This window comes from Agelaius phoeniceus, chromosome Z (assembly GCF_051311805.1).
Source record: "Agelaius phoeniceus isolate bAgePho1 chromosome Z, bAgePho1.hap1, whole genome shotgun sequence".
NCBI lineage: Eukaryota > Metazoa > Chordata > Aves > Passeriformes > Icteridae > Agelaius > Agelaius phoeniceus.
The window spans coordinates 20,049,249-20,072,846 of NC_135303.1; the positions used below are offsets into that span (position 1 = coordinate 20,049,249).

Genomic DNA, 23,598 nt, shown 5'->3' on the forward strand with positions numbered 1-23,598 from the left:
GGACTAACTTTAAAAGTGCCTAGCAAAGTCATACAGTATTCTTGTGGTTTAACTAACTGCTTAGCCCTCCATAATATGTTGCATGCACTATGTAGACTATGAAGATGATTCATTGTCTATAATTGCAGCTGTTAACATGAAGAGTGGTTGGTGGTCTTGTGGTGTAATCATAGGAAGTAACAGTAAGAGATAAATAAAAAAACAAGCTAGTGCCTGTTGAGTAATGTATAAAGTGTTATCAGTTCTAAGTAGTGGAGAAATAATTTGTGAAGCCATTAGTGTGCATCATAAAGATATTTCATGAAATTTATAGTCACCCATAAATGACAGATGTTTTTGTGTCTTACTTCAGCTTGCCACCCACATTAGCAATTTTCAAATGTAGAAAGTACTTTTTTGCTTTGTTCAAGGACAACTGGTCAGTGATGTGTCAAATCATGTTGATTGGCATCTAGAATATTGTACTTTGCTATTGCTTTCTTGACTTTGTGGGCATCATCTCTCACCATTTTATTTTTGCTCAAGTTAGTGATGTGTCTGTCGGCCTCAAAGGCCTTAGGAATTCTTGGCAAAGCCAGGCTCAGATAGGAGTCAATGAGTGGTAAATCTTCTTTATCAAGACCCAATGGAAGGATGGAAAGCTTTCAGTGGGTTTCTGGTGCTCTAGAACTTTACAGCCAAAGAAGGCAGTCTGTGGAGTGTAGCAGCCTTCTTGGGAAGGCAGCAGCCTTTTGGAGATACTAAGCAGGCTTAAGAAGAAAGTGCTAGACTTTCTGTGATTGAGGTGAAAATTATGGGTATTACTAATTAGTATTACTAATTACTTGGGACTGTGTGAAATGTTCTGCCTTTACAGTGACTGATTTAGTAGGAGACTGATTTTTGCAACTGATGTTACCTTCTCATTGCTGGCAACTTCTTTGAAGAAGAATTGATAATTCCTGTGACAAAGGGAAGAAAGGGAAGTAGACTGCTTTCTTGGCTCCCTTTTCTATCTGTGTTATTTCAGTCATGAAGAGGAGTCCAACATCTGCTAAGTTTTTATGTCTTATATCCTTTCTACTCTCTGTAGCAATGTGAAAGTTTTCCTTATGCTTATAGAAATAAGGAGACTTCATTTGTAATGAAGGCCATAGTTTCAGAAAGTAGGGATGTGTCTGCAATGGTACAAACCTGTTTGGGAAATCCTTCCACACAGGGCTGATGACAGCACATCTATGACCTGTGTGAAATGAACTACAATTTCATGTCTGTGACTTTTTTCTACTTACTTTTAAATAAATATGGGAATTTAATGCTGAAAGGAACAAAATAAGGTTATGAATTGCAGGAAGGCAAATTTTTAAATAACTACATTGGGAATGTATTTATCTCTACAATGTAACAGAGACTATTTCCTGTCAGAAAAGCGTGAGAATTTGTAAGATGTCAGCAGCATCTAAAAAAAAAAGGCATCTTCCTCCTTCAAAAGGTTCAGATTATTATCAATTTTTGTCTTACAAGTTAGTGTGAAACAGCTGTGACAAGTCCCTGAAGTGCTAGCAGTAAATACAGAGCCAGCAAAGGAGCGCTACAATTGCTAAGTAGTAAATACAGAATCAGCAATGGAGCATTACAATTGCTCTGAAGCTTTTGGAGCAATGTTCTGAAGCCATTTGCACTGTTTCTTTCTGATTGTTTTTTGTGTCAAAGACATAGAATCCAGGGTTCTCTGGTCAAAGACATAGAATCCAGGGTTCTCTGGTCTCGTTTAGTCATATTAATCCTCAGGAGATTTTTGCTTGCCAATCTATCTTACTCTACCTTGCTTATCTTTTTCAAAAACTGGTATATGGACAACCTTCCTGTGATAAACAGTAGTTGAGTTATGGTATGTTTAAAATCCCTCTTCCTTTTGCATGCCCACTCTCTTGTATTTAAGTGTTCTCTTCCAACACAAACTACCCTATGATTCTAAAGACTGCTTTCCTTGAAGGGCTTTTCTTGAAACCCTTTCAGACTAAAGTAAAACCTAGCACAGGTGCAAATAGCTGTGGTCCCTACTGCCTCCTCAAGAAACCAGCAGGAGCTGGAACTCTAGTCATGTACAAGAACAAGCTGTGACCTTCTGTAACCATAGAGTTTGTTCTTTCATGTTGTTTTTAATTAAAATAATTTAGCTGGCAAAAAAATAATGTTTTATCTAGGTTGCAATCCCTGGTGACTCTAAAGGCTGAGAGCCACCTTCTGCTTTCCAGCTGTGGAGTGCAAAGCAGAGTTAGGACTTGCTAGATTGAAAAGTGGGGTTGTTTATGAAGGCCTGTCAGAGACAGTCTGCAGGAAATCAAGAGGAGGGATTAGAAATCTGCAGCATAAAAGTTTTTTAAAAAATGTTGAGTGGTTTTTTATCCCCAGGTAAATGAAGGATATTGCTAAGAATAAGGTGTAGGCCTAAGCAAGGCATAAGGAACAAGAGCAGCCTCAGCTTCTGGGGAAAAGATCCAAGGAATACTGTGCTTCCAGTAAGGCCAGGGAACCACTGACAGAGGTGCCTGGGGAGGTTGTCAAGTCCCCACCACACGGGATTATTAGGAACATATTAAATAAACATGGGCTAGGGGACATGTAGATAAAGGCATATCTTCATTAGGCACAGAGAGGATCAGGTCCATCTCTGTTCCATAATGTGATTGCTGGTGAACCCTCCTGGGCACTTAGGATGCACTCTAGGGGCTTCTCCTCACAGCTGGGGGGGTCTACTCAAGTCCAGCCACAATGATTTATGGCACTGCCTTCCTCCTCAAAAATGACTTTCCCCAGAAAAAGCATTGACAGTCATATTTCAGTTTTCTTAAGAATGTCTAAAAATATACATGGTTTTGTAATCTTAAAATTCCAGTTTTCTAGTGGTCTATTTTCTTTTGTTCATTCACACAGTTCTGAGGCAGGTGAAGAACAGTTTGAGATTGTATAATAGTTTTGTGGTACAAAGACCACACTACAAAATGAAACTAGAAGAATGATGTGATGAGAAAAATGCCATCATGCTGCCCCAGAGCAGGACATAGTCTTAACATTTGGAAAGCTGGTCAGAGACATTACTGTTGCATGAACTCATCAGACAACCTGGAGTTTCTGTTGGTACTTAAATATTATGGAGATCTGTTTCTGCTTATCAAAGAAAAACTGTAGGTCAGTCACAGATTATGACACTGGTTTTTTGAGTCATGTAAACATGTTCCAAGCAGCTGCTTGGCTACAATTAAGGGTGAGTCACATCAGTCTCACCTGACCACATAATGGCTCAGGTCACACCCTGACACAGTTTTATTTGTCATAAAAAAACTTGAAAACCACCTTAAATGAAACTGTTTGTTTACACAGTTTAGCTTAAGGCTGCAGAACACTGTTTCTTCAAGGTTTGCTAAAAACACTGCTCTTTTTTCCCTTGCAGTTGAGCTTACTTTTGAATTTAGTATGCAGCTTGAAGTGGATTAGTGCTTACTTGTGAAAATCGGAAGTACTGTTATTGCCATGGTATCAGTGAGTCAGTAGCACAGAGAAACTTAAAACAGTAGCATGGACTCTGCATTATTTATCATATTACTTTTAGTATTAGAAGATACCTGGATACAGTCAGATGAATCAATAAAAAATATTTTAATGTTAACATTATTGCATGTCTCTTATATAAAGGATTCTACTGCATACTGCAATAACTGTGTTCACATTTAACTAAATATGCTAATGACAGCTTCAGATAAGAAAATATTTTTAAATATGTGAGAAGATACTAAGATTAGACGCTTCTGACCATCTCAGCATTTTATTGAAAAATAAATTCTGTAGACATTTTGGAAATTTTGGCTGTGTTAAGTGAGTGGTTGATTATCTGATTCTAATTCAGGTCTACATGAAAGTCTTTGGAGGATTTTTATAAGCATATAGATAAATGAGTTTTGAATGTAAGCAACCAAATGAATAATGGAAGCCAATGTGCTTTTACTTTTTTGACACTGTTTGCATAACTTCACTGCCTTCCTCTATTAAAAATAATACAGAAAATACTGCGTTCATGCACAAATGTTGTTATTTTTTTGCTAACATGGGCAGTTTAAGGCCAATTTCTTCTAGATAACAGGGACTAAAGCAAATCTTCTGGTGATCATGTGACTTTTTGTAGTTGGAAATCTAGTTCCTGTGAATTGCACGTAATTTTTTGAGGTTTTGTGACTCATCAGTGGTTATCCCTTCTCACATCAAAGTTGATGTGAAATGAGTTTCTTGATAGCTTGGCCGATGATGTTTGTAGGTTTTGATGGATTCATATTATCTTTTACAGCTCCAGCTGTAGTAGCCCTCTTCCTATGTGATGAATAATTGCAGTAATTTTTAATACTTCTAGATTGGGCAATTCTTTCTTTCTTTTTCTTTCTTGTTTTCTATCAGTTGATCTATCTGTTGCAGAGCGCCCACAAAGTTAAGCTATCAAACCCAAGGAGATTTAAAGTCCATTCAATTTAAAGGCGAAATTGGAGTCTTCATCTTCCTTTTACAGAAATACCTTGTCTGGCCTTAGCAAAGGCTAAACTAAGGATTTTAAGATTGTTTGTCCTGCTTTTCTGAGTCCCTCATATGCCTCAGCATAAGTTGCCTTTGTTCTGAAGGCTGCTTGCTTCATATATGACAGCTGTAACAGATAGCCCAACACATTCCAGATTTTTTTTTTTTTTTGGCCAAGTTTAGGAAATTAAAAATTTGCCTTTATATTATGTTTCACTTCTCCTATGGCTTTTAAGATCAGTTCCATGGTGAGTATTTTGTGTTGTTGGTTGCAAGATTCAGACATACTCTTCTTTCTTGAGGCAGCAACACATGAGCTGGCTAGTGAGTATGGGTGTTTCTGTTGTTCATCTCTTTTAATTTGTGAGGGATTGTTTCACCTTTATGGCTGTGACTAAGTGTTACTAGAATACTGCTAGAATAACATTTCTAGTTATCTTTTCCTGATTGGTTGTGCTCTATGGAAGTTTTTCTTTAGAAACTTAATATGTAAAAAACATTCTTTTAGTTAACAAAATAACCTTTTTTTTTTTTTAATTCCACCTTACCTACTGACAACAGTGAAAAATACTAAGTTTTTGTTTTTCTTCTTATCTTGGTAGAAGCAAAGGTTTCTAGTAGATTTATTAGGTACTAAACATCCTGGCCTGGCTCAGCACTCCCTGTCTATTCCATAAGAGGGTTGTACTTGGTTCAGATGTGATCTTTCTTCACAAACATACCTGCTTCACAGGTGGACACAAGCTTGTAAAGCTTCACTCATGTCTTGGTTTGAAAAGACAGGTGTCTGTTAAGGAAGGCAGGAGCTTCTCTTGAAATGCAAAATGTAAACCCCCTCCCTCTGAATTATTATAATTTTGAAATTAAGGAGCTCTTAGGCAAAGATACAGGAATAGGAATAACAGTTCTTTATTAGGAAAAATAAAAATAATTACGCAGTAATACAAAACAGCACTGACTGAGTCAGAATACAACTTGAGACCCTACGGGTCAGGGTGCTGGTAGCAGTCTGATTAAAGGTGGCTGCAGTACTCCCGAAGTGTCAGATGTATTTCTGTTGAAACAATGACTCTGTAGAAAGGGTGTAGGTTTTCTCTGAAGGTACAGTGGTGTTGTAGATGGGTCTTGTCTTTTTCTGGGAATCTAGTAGGAAAAGGCTGATCTTCTGGGATTCTAGTGGGAAAAAGCTGCCTGTGGTGTTCTAATAGCAGATTATATCCAGGTAGGAATGCTTGGCTCCTCCCCCTGTGTGGAACATCTCACAATGGAATGATGTAATTTTATCAGTCATGCTATGAGACTCAATAACCATTAACAGAAGATATCTCCCCAGAGGGAGGATTGGTTGTGGAAGAGATAAAGAAAACCATCCCACCTGGTTTTAACAGATAGCAATCAAAAACACATCTCCGGCCCCATCTTGCATTTGCAACCTAAGACAGCTCACTTGCAATCCTGAGCCATCAGCGGTTCCTCCATCTCTGGCCTAGGGATTTTTTCAGCTTTTTATGTCAAGGGTGTACTGAAAACTGCTCTGCTCTGCCAGTTAAGTGTCAGTCATTGCATATATTAGTCATAACATTGCAGTCATTATGTGTCTGTTTTGAATCTACGTATGGAGCATGTGCCAATTTTTGGACCCTCATCTCTACCATTCTGTTGTGGGCAGAATGGAAGCTTTGGACAGAGTTTATTAGAGAATCCCTCCCACTGAAGTTACAAGGTATAGAACTTGTTATCTAAACCCCTTACATGTTAAACCCCTTCTCAGAGAGGAGTCAAAGTATGATCTGATCTAATCTTTGCCCCTGACTTGGTCAACAGTTTATGTTTAAAGGATTGTGCATTGTGTAATTGAAAATTTATGCAACTTTGTCCACAAGATTAAGGATGGCAAACCAAATATACTTAAGTTATTAAAGTAAATTATTTATTGATGATCTTAATGATAATAATTACACTAAAAGATCATTTTTATTTAATACACGGTACAGTTATAAATTCCAGTATAGTGCACTGTTTACTGAAGCTGTATTGAAGAAACAATATTAAAGCTAGCCAAATACTTGAAAAGAAATTGATAGTACTTACCCATACCAGTGACCATGGGCAAGTCTCTTTTACTCAGCCTTAAGGAGTAACTTATAAGGGGATCCCCATTCAAGGAAGGAAGCTACACACACTCCATCCAAGAAGGAATGTGTCAGAATTCTCTGCCATTAAAAAGGGGGCCACGCCTTTTGCACTATAAAGGTGATTGACAGTGAGATGTATCAGCTCAGCAGCTTTACTTAAATTACCAGTACTGTCACTTGTTGGTTCCATTATAAGGAGCTCTGTCTGCTGCATCCTCACCGGTGTCAATTTCTGTTGAGAAAGACTGTTCTTTGTAGAATAGAGTGTTTAACTTGGGGATTGATGAGTCAGGCTGGTCTCAGCATTCTTCAACACCAAAAGCAGGGTGAACCCCGCTTCTCCGTCAGCACTGATAAATTCTGCAAATAGAGGCAAGTTTGAGCTGCTTTACCTCCACTTAGGCAGAGCATCCTGATGTCCCCATAAGCAGATATCATGACTTCACTTTTCAGCTGATATAAAAGCAAGCATTCTTCCTCAGTTATTTACTGGGGGCTGGGAGTATACAACTGTTCATCTGCCATAGTTCACTTGATACATGGTAGTTCATTAAACCCTCATATTTGGTCCTGGGTGTCTTAACCTGTGTAATAGTTTAAACAATTATTTGCTGAAAAGATGATCAATGTTTCAAAGTGTTGATGAGTTAGTAAGAGATTTTGAGTTTGGCTAAAAGCCTGACTGGACCCTGAGCTGCAGTAGTTTAATTTACATTATGTTTTAAGCTGATTTAGTTCAAATTGGTACAAAAGACTGGGTGTGTTCTCATATCGAGTCAATTAGGATAGCTTTAGTTAAACTTCAGTTAATTAGGAGGAAGTTTATGTTAAACTGAATATATTACTCTTATGGTGAAATAAGAATCTACAAGAAAACATGGCCATTCCTGAGCCAAGCTAATTTGTAAGACATAACATTATCTGATCACAAATGTTTCATGTATTTAAGTTTGTTTTTATGAAAACAAACTGCCACAGTTCTTTTTAAAAATGTCTTAATTCCAAAATTTTGTGAAGATAATCAAGTGCGGTATGCCTTCAAATTTTCATTTATCTTTCCTTCGTCTCTGTGTGTCTTTGTGTGTAGAAGTAATTAAGCTCTAGTTCTGTAGTATTTGTGTGTTACATTATAACCACAGTGTTAACTCCATCCTAAAAGCTTTACTCTAACTGCATTCTAGAGCATGCGAAATTACCCTGGCAGGACTGACACTGTTTGCCCTCTGCTTTATGATGTACGGTTTGTGCAATCTATACTGCTGCTAGATAAAATTCCATTTGAGCAAGGAGTGTTGGGTTTTGTCTCTACGTTTTTCTGTCGATGCAGGAAGAATATTCTTCAGTTCTTGGATGCTGAAAGAGATGTCTCAGTGGTCAAAAGCAGCTTCAAGCCTGGAGATGTAATTCATTATGTACTGGATAGACGTCGCACTCTAAATATTTCTCAAAATTTGCACAGCCTTCTCCCGGAAGTTTCCCCAATGAAAAATCGCCGATTTAAAACCTGTGCAGTTGTTGGGAATTCTGGTGTCCTTCTGAAGAGTGGTTGTGGAAAAGAGATTGACAGCCATGACTTTGTAATAAGGTAAGTTTTTATCTGCTGTTGAAGATGCAGGGTACTATGTTTCTTGCAGAAAAGCTGGGAGAAATGTTTTAATCTGACGTACATATTACAGGCATTATCTAAATTAATCTGAAACATTATCCACCAACATGTGATTCCCCGAATCTAAATTCATGCTTGTATTATTGATAAGAAGATTATTGTGAAAATAAAACAAGGGAGAGAGGTTTGCATTACTTAATTTTGCTTTTTGCTGTGCTTATTCCAGACAAAATTACTCTTACAGAAGCCTTGGTTGAAGAAATGCAAAATGGTTTCTTTTTAAGAATACTCTTTTTTTAGCTTTTGGTCAGCATAGATGGCCTTTTGTAAATTACTACATTACTTTTGTGTAGCATGTAGTGAAATTTCAGTGTGGTATATTGATGTTAAATGAGGATGCCCCTGAGGTAGTTGGAAGTCACCCTAATATATTCCTTCACATTGGTTTAAAAATCTATTCTTGCAGTTTGGGGGAAAATTATATGTTTCTCTTTTTATTCGTTCTTCAAACACACACAGTAGAGGGGCCTTTGGATTTCATGTATCATGTCAAAGCTGAGCTCATTTGACATCTTGGCATTATGTAGAAAATGCTGAGCAAGAGATGGGTACTTCTGCTTTGAAGCAGAAGTAGAACTTGAAGCAGAAGTCTCAGTTGATTTGGTTTGAGAAGGCTGAAAGGACAGAAAACAGGAGGATTGTGACAGAAAGCAATATAGAAATATTAGTCATTACAAGTTATTTGCTTTTTCCTTTTTTCACCTTAAAGAATGATGAGGACAATAAATAATAAAAGGATGTGGAAAAGAAAAATAAGGGTTTTGCAATACATAAATAAAAGAATATACATGAGTTTCATATTTCATTTGAAAGTTATTTTAACAAGTTGCAACTGAAGTAATAACACACTTCTCTTTCATTTTCCTTATTAGTCATACTTGTACCACTAGTTATTGAAATTAGCATCCTTACTTACTGCAGAGGAAATCTAAAATTAATTACCACAGTTTTAAACTGCATGTAGCCTATGGCATGCTTTTGTATTCTCTCTGAGATTAAATGTGATTCATTTAACAGGATGTCTTGGTTTTGGACAAATTTAGGAAGAAGTGTTCTGAAGGGAAATGTTCTGTATCCTTTACTGAAGAGTAGGTTTTACCAACTTTTTTTTAATGGGTTCTTACAGGTTTGAAAGGATTTTTCTTGGAGAAAGTGAAAAAATTGTTTATTTAACAAGCAAGTTGTTTACAGGTATGAAAGGAACAAATAACGTTAAATAATAAAACTTTTTGCTGCTTTGAAGAGATTCAGAATTTTTTCTGTAGTGTGGCTCAGTCTTTTTCTGAGTCTGGAGCTGGTCTCTGGACTGCCATGCAATGTGGGGGGGCCTCTGGACAATGTTTTGGGTTTTGGATTGGAGAAAAGTTGCATAGTTCTAGAAGACAAAGCTACTGTTCAGGAAAATCTTCTGCTTCAATTAACAAATGAAAAGCTAACTTAAAAAGCAAAGAAATTACTCTGTCTGTTTTCCTCTAGAGAGAAAAAGCCACGGGTTGGGAGAAACCAAGAGTCTTATATCTGTGTTTTTAAACATGGGTGGCAAAAAAAATGTTATCGGTTCTCTTTCCTCTTTATCTCTCTCCGGGTTTAGCTTAAAGCTATAGGACCCATTTTTGGGCACAAAGCAGGCAAACAAATCACACCAGGACAGAGGACTACAGAAAAAATTAGATGCTAAATTTTCTAAATTAAAATTTTCATAGAGAAGACAAGGTGCATACTTTATTTTAAATCATGTGCTGAATTTCTTTGCAGTCGTCCCCATGCTCTTCTGCACATTTTAACTAGCCATGAAACTAGGTGATGATATCTTATAGGAGGTTTTAACTAATTCAATTACACGGAGGAAGGGTAATATTCTAGAGACTTGGTGGAGCTTAATAAGATCAGTAGGAAGTTACTGTTGCTAATCAGGAGTTTAGACTGGCGAGAGATGTGCATGTTCTGTGAAGATGATGAGGAAATTGAACAGGTTGCCCAGGGAAGCTGTGCATGTCCCATCCCTGGAAGTGTTCAGGGCCATGTTGTATGGGGCTCTGAGCAACCTGGTGGTCTAGTGAAAGTTCTTCCTGACCATGGTGGAGGATTTAGAATTAGATAATCTTTAAGGCCCCCTTTCAACCTAAACCATTCTATGATTCCATGAAACATCTCTCATATGGTATATGACAACAAAGTGGTCTGTATAACAGCTAGTGAGTCTGACAATATTCTGATTAATAATCTCTAATGTTTTGAGAATAACATGCTTGGTCCTCCTGCCTATAGGGAGTTTAAATGCAGTGATTTTTTTTTTAATTTACAAATGAAAGTTAAGATATTTTAGAATTTACATATTATAATTTAAACTATATTATATTTATTTATTTATGTCTCAATGCATGTATAGTTATATAGCATCTGTTTAAGTAGCAAGGAATTTGTTTTTAACGGAAGTTTAAGAAAAAAACAAATCAGTCATCAGAGTTAGTTTCCTACATTCCTCATCTTCCCTTTAGAAAAATTGTACATCACTTGATATGTAATCACATGGTGTAATTATGAAATTCTGGAGTGCTTCATAAACCCTTACCAGTATTGCTGTTAGGATTCTGGTGTTAAAATGTACCATGACGCTCTGTTATTCGTTTTACTTTTATCTGAACTCTCTAGCAGTAAAATGTCCTCGCTTATGTGTTGCCTGATGGTATACTTGAAAGGACTTTCTGAATGGATCCAAATGTATAGGCTGGTGAAGGACAGTTTTGTAGAATCTTCTGATACTAAGTACATTATGTCTATGTGCTGTGTCAAGTATGTCATACTATTCTGGTTAAATATATTCCATTGGTTTTGATTGTATTTTATTGGGGAGGGAGGGGAAGGGGGGTGAAATCTGAAGGAAAATTTTTTCTCTGAGAGTTGTTCCTTAGAGGAGCAGTTCTTAGGTTAGAGTTAACACCAACATTACCATTAATTTAATGATCAAACTGACAGTGAAAGTCTGTGACAATGAAGAAGACACAACAGATATCCAGCAATATTTGCAGTATTGATTAACTCAATACTGGAAAACTCAGGATCCTATAAAGGGAGTGAAAGTGTTAATAGTAATGGACAAACACACAGAAATTTCACAAGTTTAGTGAAGTCATGCCTATTTTGGCAGTAGAAAATGCGGTCCATCTAATTAAAATGGGAAGAAAGGAGACTCTTTGTTTGTAAAAAAATCCCAAACTGTGATGACTGTGAACTGTTTTCTGATTCCCATATACCTTTCCTTTTTATCTCTCATGTTTTTATACCTCATAGGGAACTATTGATCTGTGTGTCCCTGCTATTCTCTTCTAGTGCCGAGCTTCAGTGTGCTGCATTTTGATCTATACCCAGACAGAGTCTGAAGCACTCCAAAATATCTCATTACACGAATAAGTACATCTTGTTCCCATATTTATGCACTTTCTCATGCTGAAATTACCAAGCCAGGGGTGAGTTAACTGTTGCATCTTACAGAGCAGATGAACTTCTTGTAATAAGTGGTATATTTTGAAATGCAGTGGTTATGTAGGAGTTTCTGAGAAATGCAGCTGTATTTTGGGCAAGTGGAAAATAACAATGTTAAGCATTGCCAAGTAATAACTTGGAATTACTTCTGGAAACCAATATGTACCAAACACTTCAGCTTTGGGTTCAGAATTTGAACAATATCAAAAATCAGAGTAAGTAGTTATATTTTTTTGTTTTTTAAAATTATTTAATTGCACGTTAGTGATAAGACCTACAAAAAGCAGAGGCCAAGTTCAGTTTTGGAGTAATTTGGTTAAAACCAACCAGTCAAACAAACCCTAGTAAATATATTGTGTTTTTTTCTTGTGGTAACCCCACTTCTAGAAAAGTCCCTTTCATTTCAGTTGGACAGTATGGAGAAGAGGCCTGTTGAGTGAAACTTTTTCAGTAGGTTAGGGCTGCTCTGACAAGGAACAGCCATGAGAAGATATTAGTTCCTTCTTTCTTTGGATTGAAGTGCCTAGTTTATATGTTACAACTCTTCTTTTCTCACCGGAGTTTTTCCTGGTGACTCTGCCAGCATTTAGGAACCAAATAGATGTTTTTGCCATCACTGGTGATAAAATTTTGCTGGGCAAATGCAGCTCTATTTTTCCAGCATACTTTGACTTTTGTTTTTTAACTTTACCATCCATGTGGTTAGTGAAGTTGACACGAAAAAGCTTGAAAAGCTTATAGTCCTTTTTTTTTTCTTTTTGAGAGGAAAGAATACATACTTTAACAGATGTCTTGGTTTGCCCTGTACATAGGTGAGGATAATCTTATTTTACTTTCTCCCTAGCACATTGATTTTTGTGGGCAATAGGTGAATATTTCTGTGATACGCAGAAGCAAGCATCGTATATGGTACAAGCAAAAGACAGCACATATGGTCTGGCAGAAGAAAAGGACAGACCTAATCATAGTGAGGTGGTGTGGTATCTTATTTCAGGAGAACAATTTAAATTAATAATAAGAAATTAGTAGTAGCTACATTTATGTGTGTTGTTCCTTCAGGCCCTAGGAAAAAAGCATCATAAATTTGTCAGAATAAATGTATTGAGAATATTAATTTGCCTATATCCTGGAACTTGGTTTTTGTAATTCATATCAGCTTTTATCTTCAATTTTTTTTAGTACACCTTGCTTGGACCATGGCCATCATGCCAAGTAGAGCTAAATCCTTGGAGCCTGCAGATCTGTTGAAAGCAAGTTGCCAATTTAACACATATATTTTAAAGCATGAGTATTCCTCTAAAAATAACATGAATACATTATGACTAGATCATTAGACCTTTTTCAGAATTCAAATGTGGCAGCTCTATTTTTGCCTTCTGTTTCTTCCTTAAACTTGTCACACTACATTGAAAACTTAAATTAAAGCAGAGGAAAGCCAATATCCTCCAATGTTCTTGCTCAGGGATTTCAGTGTCTTAGAAAAAGGGAGCTCTGGTGGAGTTGTTCCAGTCAGCCAGGTGTGAATGGTCTCCACCTCAGGACAGCCTTGGAGAAGGCTTGACTCATGTAGCCACATTTTAGGATTATTGGGTTTTTTTGAAAAAAGAAGTTAGTCCTTAAGTAGGTGATTTAGGAGGATATTTAAGGACAGAAGTCTAGAATGCTCAAGAAATACCAGTAGAAAGTGACTTCTCTACACCTGTATACAAATGATACAAAATCATGGGTTCTAAAGAGGCTGCTTAAATAAATACATATCCTATAAGCATCCAAATGTAGAGCAGATAGTAAGTCTGAATCTTCCTTGAATCTTCTTATAACTATTCTGAGAAAAAAGGATACTATTATTTTTAAGCCCCTTACTCCTATTGTTGATAATACAGAGCCTTTAATTTATTAGTTTTCTAAACGGTTGGAAACTCAGGAGCACTGTGCTGCTTTTTTTCCCCCACTGACTATTTTTTAAGAGGTGAAAAGGTTCAGAAGAGTTGTAATCTAAATAACTGGCTTTTTAGCTGTTCTCCATTTTGGAAAGTTCAAACTACTGCTGCTTTCTATATTCTATTTTAACAGCCCCAAAGTGCTTATCCAAAACAATGAAAATCATAATTTTTTTCTGAATTTATTGCAAGGGTAATAATTTTAGCCCTTTCTGTCCTGATAATGTTGTAAATTTTTTTAAAATTTTCTGTATCAGAATTATAACAATTATGTGGGTCTTCATAATTGCCCTACAGAATGTGCTCTTTGTAGATAGTAATGTGTGATGGCATTTTCATATAAAAAAGCTAAGGCACAGGTATTCAGGATTCTGCTAAGTTCCACTTCTTAGTTTTTCATGCAGTAAAATATAATTTTTAATATTTCACTGGTGTAGTTTTTGTAGGGGTTTTTTTTTGTAATTTTTTTTATATATGCAAAAAACTTTTAGTGATAGAAATTCATTGCTTTATTTTCTTGTCAAATGAATAGTACTGGGAAGAACAGCAAATCTAATCCATGTGTAATTTTGCAGCAGGACACACAATAAAGATGTAAATAATGTGTTTTGCAGCTCTTTCTAAAATGCCATTTAGACTTCTTCTGACACTCCACTTTCTGTGTCAGTTGATAACTTGGATTTCAGTCACTGATGTTCAGGGGGATGCTCTGAAGAATGAATGTGTTGATTAGCAGTAGAAGTTCTAATCTGGGCAGCAGGAGTTAATGAAGTTTTTTAGCAGGTGATGTTACAAAAACCATCTTCATACTGAAGTCATAGATTCGGTATTTTTGTGAACTAGTGTTGTGAAAGTGTGTATCAGGTTAATATTTTACATGGCACATACTAAAAACCCCTCATGATTGTTGTATGTGAATAGAATCTGCAGTACTGTACCTGCACCTCTAACCTTGCAGTTCTCATGAAACATCCTCTATTGTACCCTGGATAAGAACAGAGATGAAGTGGGTGTGTTAGAGGATTCACTATTACTTCAAATTCCTATGGTTAATTTGAAGCCATTTTAGGTTTTTTTCAGTAGCCACAGAAGTATGCAGAACATGTGAGAATCCATACACTTTACTAATAATTGTATTTGTTGGGGGAAATAGGAAGTTGGTGCATGTTGTTTTTTGTAAATTTCTCTTATTTTGGGCATGTGTGAAAGTTACCACAGCACTGCTGCACACCTTTATTTAAAAAGCTGTGTCAAAAGATGTGCTATATGCACCCAAATATTAGGGTAGTGTGCTTCTTGCATCTAGATTGAGTGTAGTCCAGCTGTGAGGTTCTCTTCAGTCTTGAACTCTTTTTTTCCTCTTCTGCTTGCTCGAGCCCTTAATTTTTCTTTCATGTCCAATTATTTCCTAAAAACGGCATGAACCACTGAACTCAAGATTATTATTTTGATTCTTACAAGAATTTGGATATGAATCTTGCTGGCTACTCAGGAAGGAAGTATATGTTATTGACACTCATCTTGTGTAGTGCCTTATGTTTCAGAAAGGTTTAATATATCTGCCAGCAACAATCTGATTTTCGTTTTTTGTCTACTCAGAATGTATGTGTTTATTTCTGTGCAAGTGATATTTTTGGCTTAGATCTACAAAGAGAAGATACTAATGAAACAAAGCATTGGTATAAAGCACTTCTTTCCCATGGCTTTATAGTGTTTTAAAGTACTTATTTCAACTTGTAATCCTTAAGTCCACCAATTGTTAAGAGGATTAAGAAGTCTACAGATTCGTGGCCATTTCTTGCATTATTCCACTGTTGGTTCTCAATGTCAGATAAAATGGAAATGATAGCCATTTTACTCAATGAAATTTTAATGGCCTTTATTTAAAAACTAACTTGAAATATGGTCTATGAATACTGTGTGCTGGACCTTTGTATTCATATAAATGATCTGTATACTTATTAATGACAAAGCAAGTTGAACTGAATCTCTGAAGAATAACTGACTTCTCATTTGAGCATATTTTTATGATTTTGATTGCATTATTTTCTTGTTGAGCTCTGCTTTCTAAAAGACTGTGATGTTATGGATGTTTGAGCCATATAGATGGCACAGTAAACCCAAGGATGATCACCCACTTTGGTGAAAGTGTAGTATAGGAGCACCTACTCCATTCTTCATCTTTTTCTCATGGCATACAAGTTCAGCCATTAACAGTTTTTTCTCTGCTTTTTTTTCTTAACTTATCTTGCTGTAACTAATACATTCTTCAGGTGTTTGTGGAAGAAGCAGGTTTTCAATCACTGAGAGTTTTTGGTTTGTGTGTCTTAGTATCTCAGTTGTTTTATGCGTGCTCAAATACTACATAATATTTCAAACATTATCTAATTATTTCCTTTTATCCCAGAGCTCTTTTTAGTGATAGCATTGCAGTGCATTTTTCAGTTGAAAATCTCTGTTATCACACTGAAAGCTCATGTGTGGGAACCCCCGTATTTTTACAGGGAATATTTTATAGGTATATTTGCCTTTTAGTAGTTGTACATAGTATTTTTTAAGTTAGGTACCTCTGTAAGCTTAGAAATTTCTTAAATAATATAATTGATGCTTAATACTATATTTAGAGTAGCTACCTTGTTGAAATAGCTGTCTATTCTCCCAGAAAAAATAATTGTCTAAAATAATGGTTTTCATGGGCTCCTTTGCTAGTTTTTTCCATAAAACAGGGGAAGGAGATCTAGGAGATTTACAAACCTTTTTATAATGTGATATATCATCAATACTGAAATTTTTAGCTATTTGCTTAATCAAGTCAATCTTCGGTGCTCAATCTGACTCTTCATTACTGTTCTTTTATTCTCAGTAAAATTAACATAGCAAGTTTTTCTTGCTCAGCTTTCACCTGTTGCCTGCTTACTTGCATGCTAACATAAGGACAGCACAGAGGTTGTTTTTAAAATGAGTGGAAAATGATGGTATGTTGCAAGATGTTTGTGCAGATGCATTCATATGTTACATGGTACTAATAATGTGGCGTATGAGAAAGATGAATTTCAGTAAATTACAATCTTTTATATATTCTTCTTTAAAAAACCTCAGTAAGGTATTGTTTCATTTATGGTGAATATATCCCTAGGCATGTAATGCTTTTAGTGCACTTTCACTACCTCATCTCTGTTGTGATTATATTTAGCATCTGTGCCTTATGGCAAATTAGCTAGAATTAAAAAATACAACAAGGGAAGAATATTGCTTTGATTATTTAAAAGTTGTTCAGTTAATAGGTTTCTTCATTTCACTTAAAAGAATATTAATATATGTATGTTTGCTTCTGAATGTGAAGTTTTCTTGAAAGAATCATGAGAATTCGTGGGAGGTCATTGACATCTTCTAAAAAAATAACTTAAAAACTCCAACAGCAGTATGAAACTATGGCATAGCATAAAAATGTATTAGAGGTTAAGATAAAAGTTCCAAAACAGGTAAAAGCTATATACATACTCTCAGGTCTATGTACAAATACACAATAGCCAGTTTTAACCGTGAAGCATATAAGAAGTATAGGGATAAACTTTTTAGCCCAGCCTGTTGCACCAGGACAAGGTGCAATAATTTTAAAGCGAAGGAATGTAGATTCAGACTAGTTATAAGCAAGAAGTTTTACTCTAAGCATGGTAAAGAATTGCATTTCTATTGTTACTGAGTGTATTTGGATTGCTCATTATTTTCTGAAGTTATACTTGAAAAATGAGTGTGTGATAAATTACAAATTTATATTGCTTACACTGTATGCTTTTCTAAAATACATATTTGAGTTACTGATGTAGCAGTAATTATATACAATGAATGCATATGGCCTACAGCTTTTTAGACATGGTGATGTTGGTACCTACATGGTCTGTTTCTTAAAGTTGGACTCAGAGAGAACAGGATTTGCAATGTCAAGATCTGTCTTACATTTTTCATGTGTATATGTGACTACTAAAACAAACCCACTATACAAATCCCTCATTATGTTGTGCAATCTGCCCGTAAAAGAGGTATTTTCAAGAGCAGCAGTAATTCAGTCAATTTGATCAGTTGGCTTTAAGTACTTGGTTTGATTATTTCATCACATTTATTTTTAGATTTTAAAAAAACTTTTAGTAGTAGCAGATGGTAAGTTGATGCAATAGGGTTTTCAGAAGAAATTTACAAAGCTAGTGTTAAATTCAGAGGGAGTTTTTCTTATGCCCTAACAATTTTCTAGAAATACGACTCTTAGCAGTCTGAAATGCATGCAGATGGTTTATGGAATAGATGTATAAAGATAATGAAGAATGTAAATCTATTTCCTTAGCCTACATCTGTCCACATGTTATCAGAAACCTTGACTTCTTTATCTCCTAGGAATAGTCTTTACATAGTTGCTTTATAGTCTTCAGAACATCTTTCTGAAGAATGTAGGACCACTTCTTAACCTGATAATTATATAATGAAAAATTTTTTCTGGGTAATTAGTATTATCAGACAGCACTAAGTCATCAGTTGGTGTTAAGTAATGCTGACTTATTTTTATGTCATTGGACATCTGGCATTAGAAGAAACTAGTTCATAAAAAATTGCAAAATTAATGGAATACTGTTTATATTAGGAGTGTGATAATGTGCAAATGTTTTGGAGGAGCCTGTTCCAACATTGCTTCTTACCATGCTTTGCCTCAAACAGAGCAGTCTGTTTAGTTATTAAAATATTGTTGTGTTAGGGTATATTTTTGGGGCATGCCAGCTACAGGCTAATTCATTGAGGGTGTTGTGGAAATTATTTGTTTCTGTCACAGTATATTGGTTGCTGAAGTCACAGCTAATTTCTGAATTTTGTCACCTGCATTCAATACGTATGTGGAATTACATATGTATGTATTTATGTAATTGAGGTAAAAATCTGCTGAACAAAGGCAAAATGAGAACTTTTCAACCCTAGGAAAAAGGCACAAAGCTACTGAAAAATTAAAGAAGGTTTGAAAATGAGATATGAATGAAAACTGACAGTTAATTACTTCTTTCCAAAAATTGCAGTTATAAGTCAAATAAAAATTTCTAAACATCTTCCCAACTGTAGTGATAATACCAAAACCAAAAGTACCAAAAATTCATTTAAAGATGGGGTAAAGGTTGTTTGTAAATAATATATAAATACTGTGTTGTAAATAAAGTAAAATAAAAATGCATGGACTAAATTGTATAAAATATGCCTTATTTTGTTGGCATGGCTTTCTTTGTGTGAGAGCTGTCATACAAAGAATGTGGCAATATGATGATAAACAAATAATGAAAGGTAAAAGGTTTAAGAAAGCATATTACTCACAAGTGCTGCTTTATATGTTGATGCATTCTAGAGCATAACGATATGGTTTCCAAATGATTCCAAAGGGGAGTATTGTTTTGTCACAGCATTCTGTACACTTAATGTTTTTAAAAATTTGTCTGATCCTTGTCCAACTTGAGTAAAATACTATGTATTATCACACCTTCTATATTGGTATTTTTTTCTCACATTAAATGGAATTGGGCTTTCATGTTCCTTTTTAGGTTTCCCTTCATGCACACATTTTTCTGAGTTAATATTTCATATTTGTTTTCATTTTTCCATTAATTTCTTCCTCTTCAGGTGCAATCTAGCTCCTGTGGTGGAGTATGCTGCCGATGTGGGAACTAAATCTGATTTTATTACCATGAACCCATCAGTTGTACAAAGAGCTTTTGGAGGCTTTCGGAATGAGAGTGACAGAGAAAAATTTGTGCATAGACTGTCCATGCTGAATGACAGTGTCCTTTGGATCCCAGCTTTCATGGTCAAAGGTGGAGAGAAGCATGTGGAATGGGTTAATGCATTAATCCTTAAGAATAAATTGAAAGTGCGAACTGCCTATCCATCCCTGAGACTTATTCATGCTGTCAGAGGGTAAGTGTATGGAAAAGACTGGTCTGTCCTCAACACAATGAAATCATAACTAGAATTCCTAGCAGGCAGAAAAAAAAGATGAATGTCAAAAGGAGTATGGTATTTCCAATATTGATGTAATGGATTGCATTTATGGCAGGTTTGTTTGGTAATAAATGCTGGCCACTCATTTAGCCAGCTCTGCTGCAAACAACTGAAATGCATTTGCACAATAACTTTTCCAATTGCACTTTTATGTAAAAAAGTATCATTGTTTTGTGACAAGCTAATCTTAAAAATAGTCTGAATTCAGTGTATAATGAAAGTGCTACATGTCTTCTTTAGGAAACAATTGTAAAGATAAAAAATACAATCTAAACAGCATCATGTAAATAATGAAACCTGGCAGATTTGAAAGTACTGAGCTCCTTCATAAAGTATCTAGGATTTGGAGCAATCATTCTCCTTTTGAATTTGGCAAGATGCTTTGGCAATTCAAAAGCATTGATAAGAATCACTGAAGATGTTAATGAAACCACTTATTAGAAAAAAGATGTATCCATGCTTTTTTCTTTTTTTCTTTTTAACCCCATAATTTAAAAAAACTGACAGATGAAGTCTCAAATGTCTTTGTAACTACTGTATGTAGGTCTATGCCTGAAAGTATATAGTTCTGTGGCTGAAAATCATTCAAAAGATGATGGTAATGCAATGTGTTTGTACATCAAAATATGACAGTGTGGTAATATTCAGTTTGAGTTCCTTGAAATGTGCCATTTGTGGGGCGTAAGAAGTTGCCTTGAAGTACTTGTAAGTACTTGTATACATAAAGTAAAGCCTATTGGCTTGTACACCAGTTACTGATTGTGTACCTGTTCTTACTGTTACAGCAGCAGAGATAAGTTTAGAAGGGATGTTTGAACCGTTATCCCAGTATAGTATGAGTGTAAAGCTTAGGCATAAATCATTCTTCAGGATATTTTGCTATGTCTCATAGATTAACTGCTGCATTCCCTCTGTGATGCACTTCTGGCACTGGAAAAAAAATCTATTGCCTATTGCCTGTGAAATTAAGGAATCCTTCAGAAAACTGTTACTTTATTACTGAGCCTACTCCATTTCATTAGACATTTAGACTTTAGCTATTTATGGGCCATGATTGTGTTGAATTTTCAAGTATTCAAAGTGTCTGAAGTACATAGTTATGGTCATTTGTATGTGTATATAAACCTGTCTGAGATTGCTTCCAGTTTATAAACAACATTTTTAATTTCCATCTGCTTAAATCTGGGTAAAATTATCCAATGTGAATGGTAATTCAGAATGTGCAGTCTTTAACTGGCCAAATTCAAGGTCCTTTAGGGGGCTTTGTCTTAAAAATGTATTAGTACCTACATTGTCTCTCTGAATGAGGCAACAAAAGCTCTGCCATCTGAATTGTTGAAAATTTGGATTAAGTGTATTTTAGATTATACTTAGCAGTGTCATCTGATATGACTGCATAGATTTGTGCAATTGTCGAATCTGCAGTTTATACTCCACAGTAAATTTAAATTGATGTCAAGACGTCTTTGATTTAATGAACCTAAAATTATGTTAAAATATGGAGATATGATGAATTTTGGCGAAATCGTTTCATATCTAATAATCAATAAGGTTCATGATTCCAACCTGACATGTTAAATACAAATCCTATGCTGAACAGTGCAGGCTCAAGGTTTGAAAAGTGGTTTAATATGCATCAAACTGTCAAATTTTTCCTTCGTTAACCTTTAAAGCATATGGTGTTAGGCCCTTTCTAAGGGCAGAAGATAAATTTTCTTTGATTTCTGATCTAATGAGGCCAAATTCGATATTTCTAATGGAGTATAAAGTTATATTAGAGTTTTATCTAGTAACAGGTCAGTTTGGCTAAAATCACAGCCCTGGACTGAAATTCTTGCTCCTGTTCTTCCTTCTCTTTTAATGAAAGAAACGTTATGAGTTTTCCATAGTTGCTATTGATCAGATAGTCTCTACTGATCAGTTGACTGCATTCTGAGATAATTTTAAAAACTTTTTTCTGTCCATTATGCACTTTTTGGATTAAAAAGAAGGTAATGTTGTATTGGAAAAAGAAGCTACTGTTTTGCTGATTTCATGCTTTATAAAGCTGCTGTGAGTGATGGATGCTCCTCTAGAATCTGAGAAGGATTTTAGGTTTTAAAACCAGATTATATACATACAAGGTCCAGCACAATAACTATTTTTAAATGAGTAGTATCATAAATGGCCATTGTATTCAGATTTTTTTTCTTCCGTAGATTTAGTTCAAGTGGTTACCTCTCTATTTTGCTTTTTCACTTTTTGATCAGTAAGTTTTGAATATGAGATTTTGAGAGTGATCTGGGAGCCGTTGCATGATTTTTTTCCTAAAGTGTTTCTAAAAGCTAGTTTATAGAACTTTTAATGTCACTGTGCACATATTGACAAAATAACAAAATAAATGAGACAATCAATACATGATGGAGTATCAAGATGAAACTTGATGAAACTACAGTCTTTAAACTAACATCTTAACTGATTAAAAACATTTACTTGCTCTCTAATGTCACTGCCAGGAAGTTTAATTATAAAGTAATTATACTGAACAAACCACATAACTTCTTTTTATTGACTTCAATGACTAATTTCAGAAACTTTATTAAGGAGGCTGAGATTTAATGCTGAGCTGTTTCATTAGGATTATTTGTAGTAGTAACCCAAATTAAATTATAATCTCTGAGGTGTGGAAAGTGTCCATATAGAGGGTTGTCTCAGTAGCAGAGCTGTAATTGAAGGTGGATTAAATAGTAAGCAAACAGGAACTGAGGCTGCTGGGGTTAGAGTCCAGATCATACTTCTACTGGTGGCAGACAACCAAACTCAAAAGTAGGATCAGCAGAACATTTTGCTATGGATCCCACCTCATGGATCTGTGGAGGGATTAGAAGGGAGGGATTAGAAGGATTCCTGACACTGAACGTGTAGTTGGTACATTAACCACAGGTCAGTTAACTCCCAGAGCCTTGCACAGCTTTTTTTTTTTTTTTTTGTGCTTCTGCTGGTGAATATTTGAAGACATCTGTTGAAGAGGCTGAACACCACCACCCCCTTGCCCTGAAAAGCAATACAGATTCAAAATACACTAGTTTTCTGTGAAGTTTTTTCTTGTATTTCCTCTCCTAAATCCACAAAACAAAAGTTCTCACACTCATCTTGATGAGTAAGAATGTTTTCTTGGCTGCTCTTCAAGTGGAGCCAGTAGGGAACTGGATATTTTGAGCTATTAGTCATTCAGCAGCAATATCACTGAAACTGCTTCACATTAGATTCCTTCCCATCTTCTGGGTATGGAACAATTGTGTGGACATCCTGTGGGATTTGCCTGTGCTCTATTTGTTTCCTCCTTGATTTTGCCTGAGAAATAGCAGTATTGTCCTGCATTAAACATGGCAGAACTCCCGCTGAAATCTCTGAGTTTTGTCTATGTAAGGATTATGCTGTACCTATTTATGGTCACTTCACAGTGCAGGATCTCCTTTTTTTATTAGTCAAAACAAACAGCTATTCTTTGGATGTAGTGGCCGTTTGCATAACATTACCAAATCTTCGGAGTTCTTTACTCCAGGAGTTACAGAGAAAATACTTTCAGAAACTGAAACATGCAGAAATCAAGTAGTTTTCCAGCAGCTCTGTACTGAGAAACAAATACTGTGAGTTGTTTCTAATCTAATAACATTAGATTAGAAAATTCTAAATTCTAATCTGTACAACTAATCTATAAATACTTCTGTTTATTTTCTTCTTCCTACCAGACTTCCCTTTTCAGTTAACTGCTAAAATGTATTTATTAAGAAAAGATGTTTTGAAATGCATGGATGAATAAATC

The 23,598-nt window shown here is 35.5% G+C and overlaps 1 protein-coding gene across 1 annotated transcript in view; it reads left to right on the plus strand.

Annotated features, from left to right (window-relative positions):
• ST8SIA4 (ST8 alpha-N-acetyl-neuraminide alpha-2,8-sialyltransferase 4) overlaps positions 1-23,598 on the plus strand; it is a 54,941-nt gene that overhangs the window by 7,653 nt on the left and 23,690 nt on the right. Inside the window, exons 3-4 of the mRNA XM_054653438.2 lie at positions 8,005-8,262; positions 19,416-19,709. Coding sequence (XP_054509413.1) covers positions 8,005-8,262; positions 19,416-19,709 — 552 coding nt within the window. The remainder of the gene's footprint in view (positions 1-8,004; positions 8,263-19,415; positions 19,710-23,598) is intronic.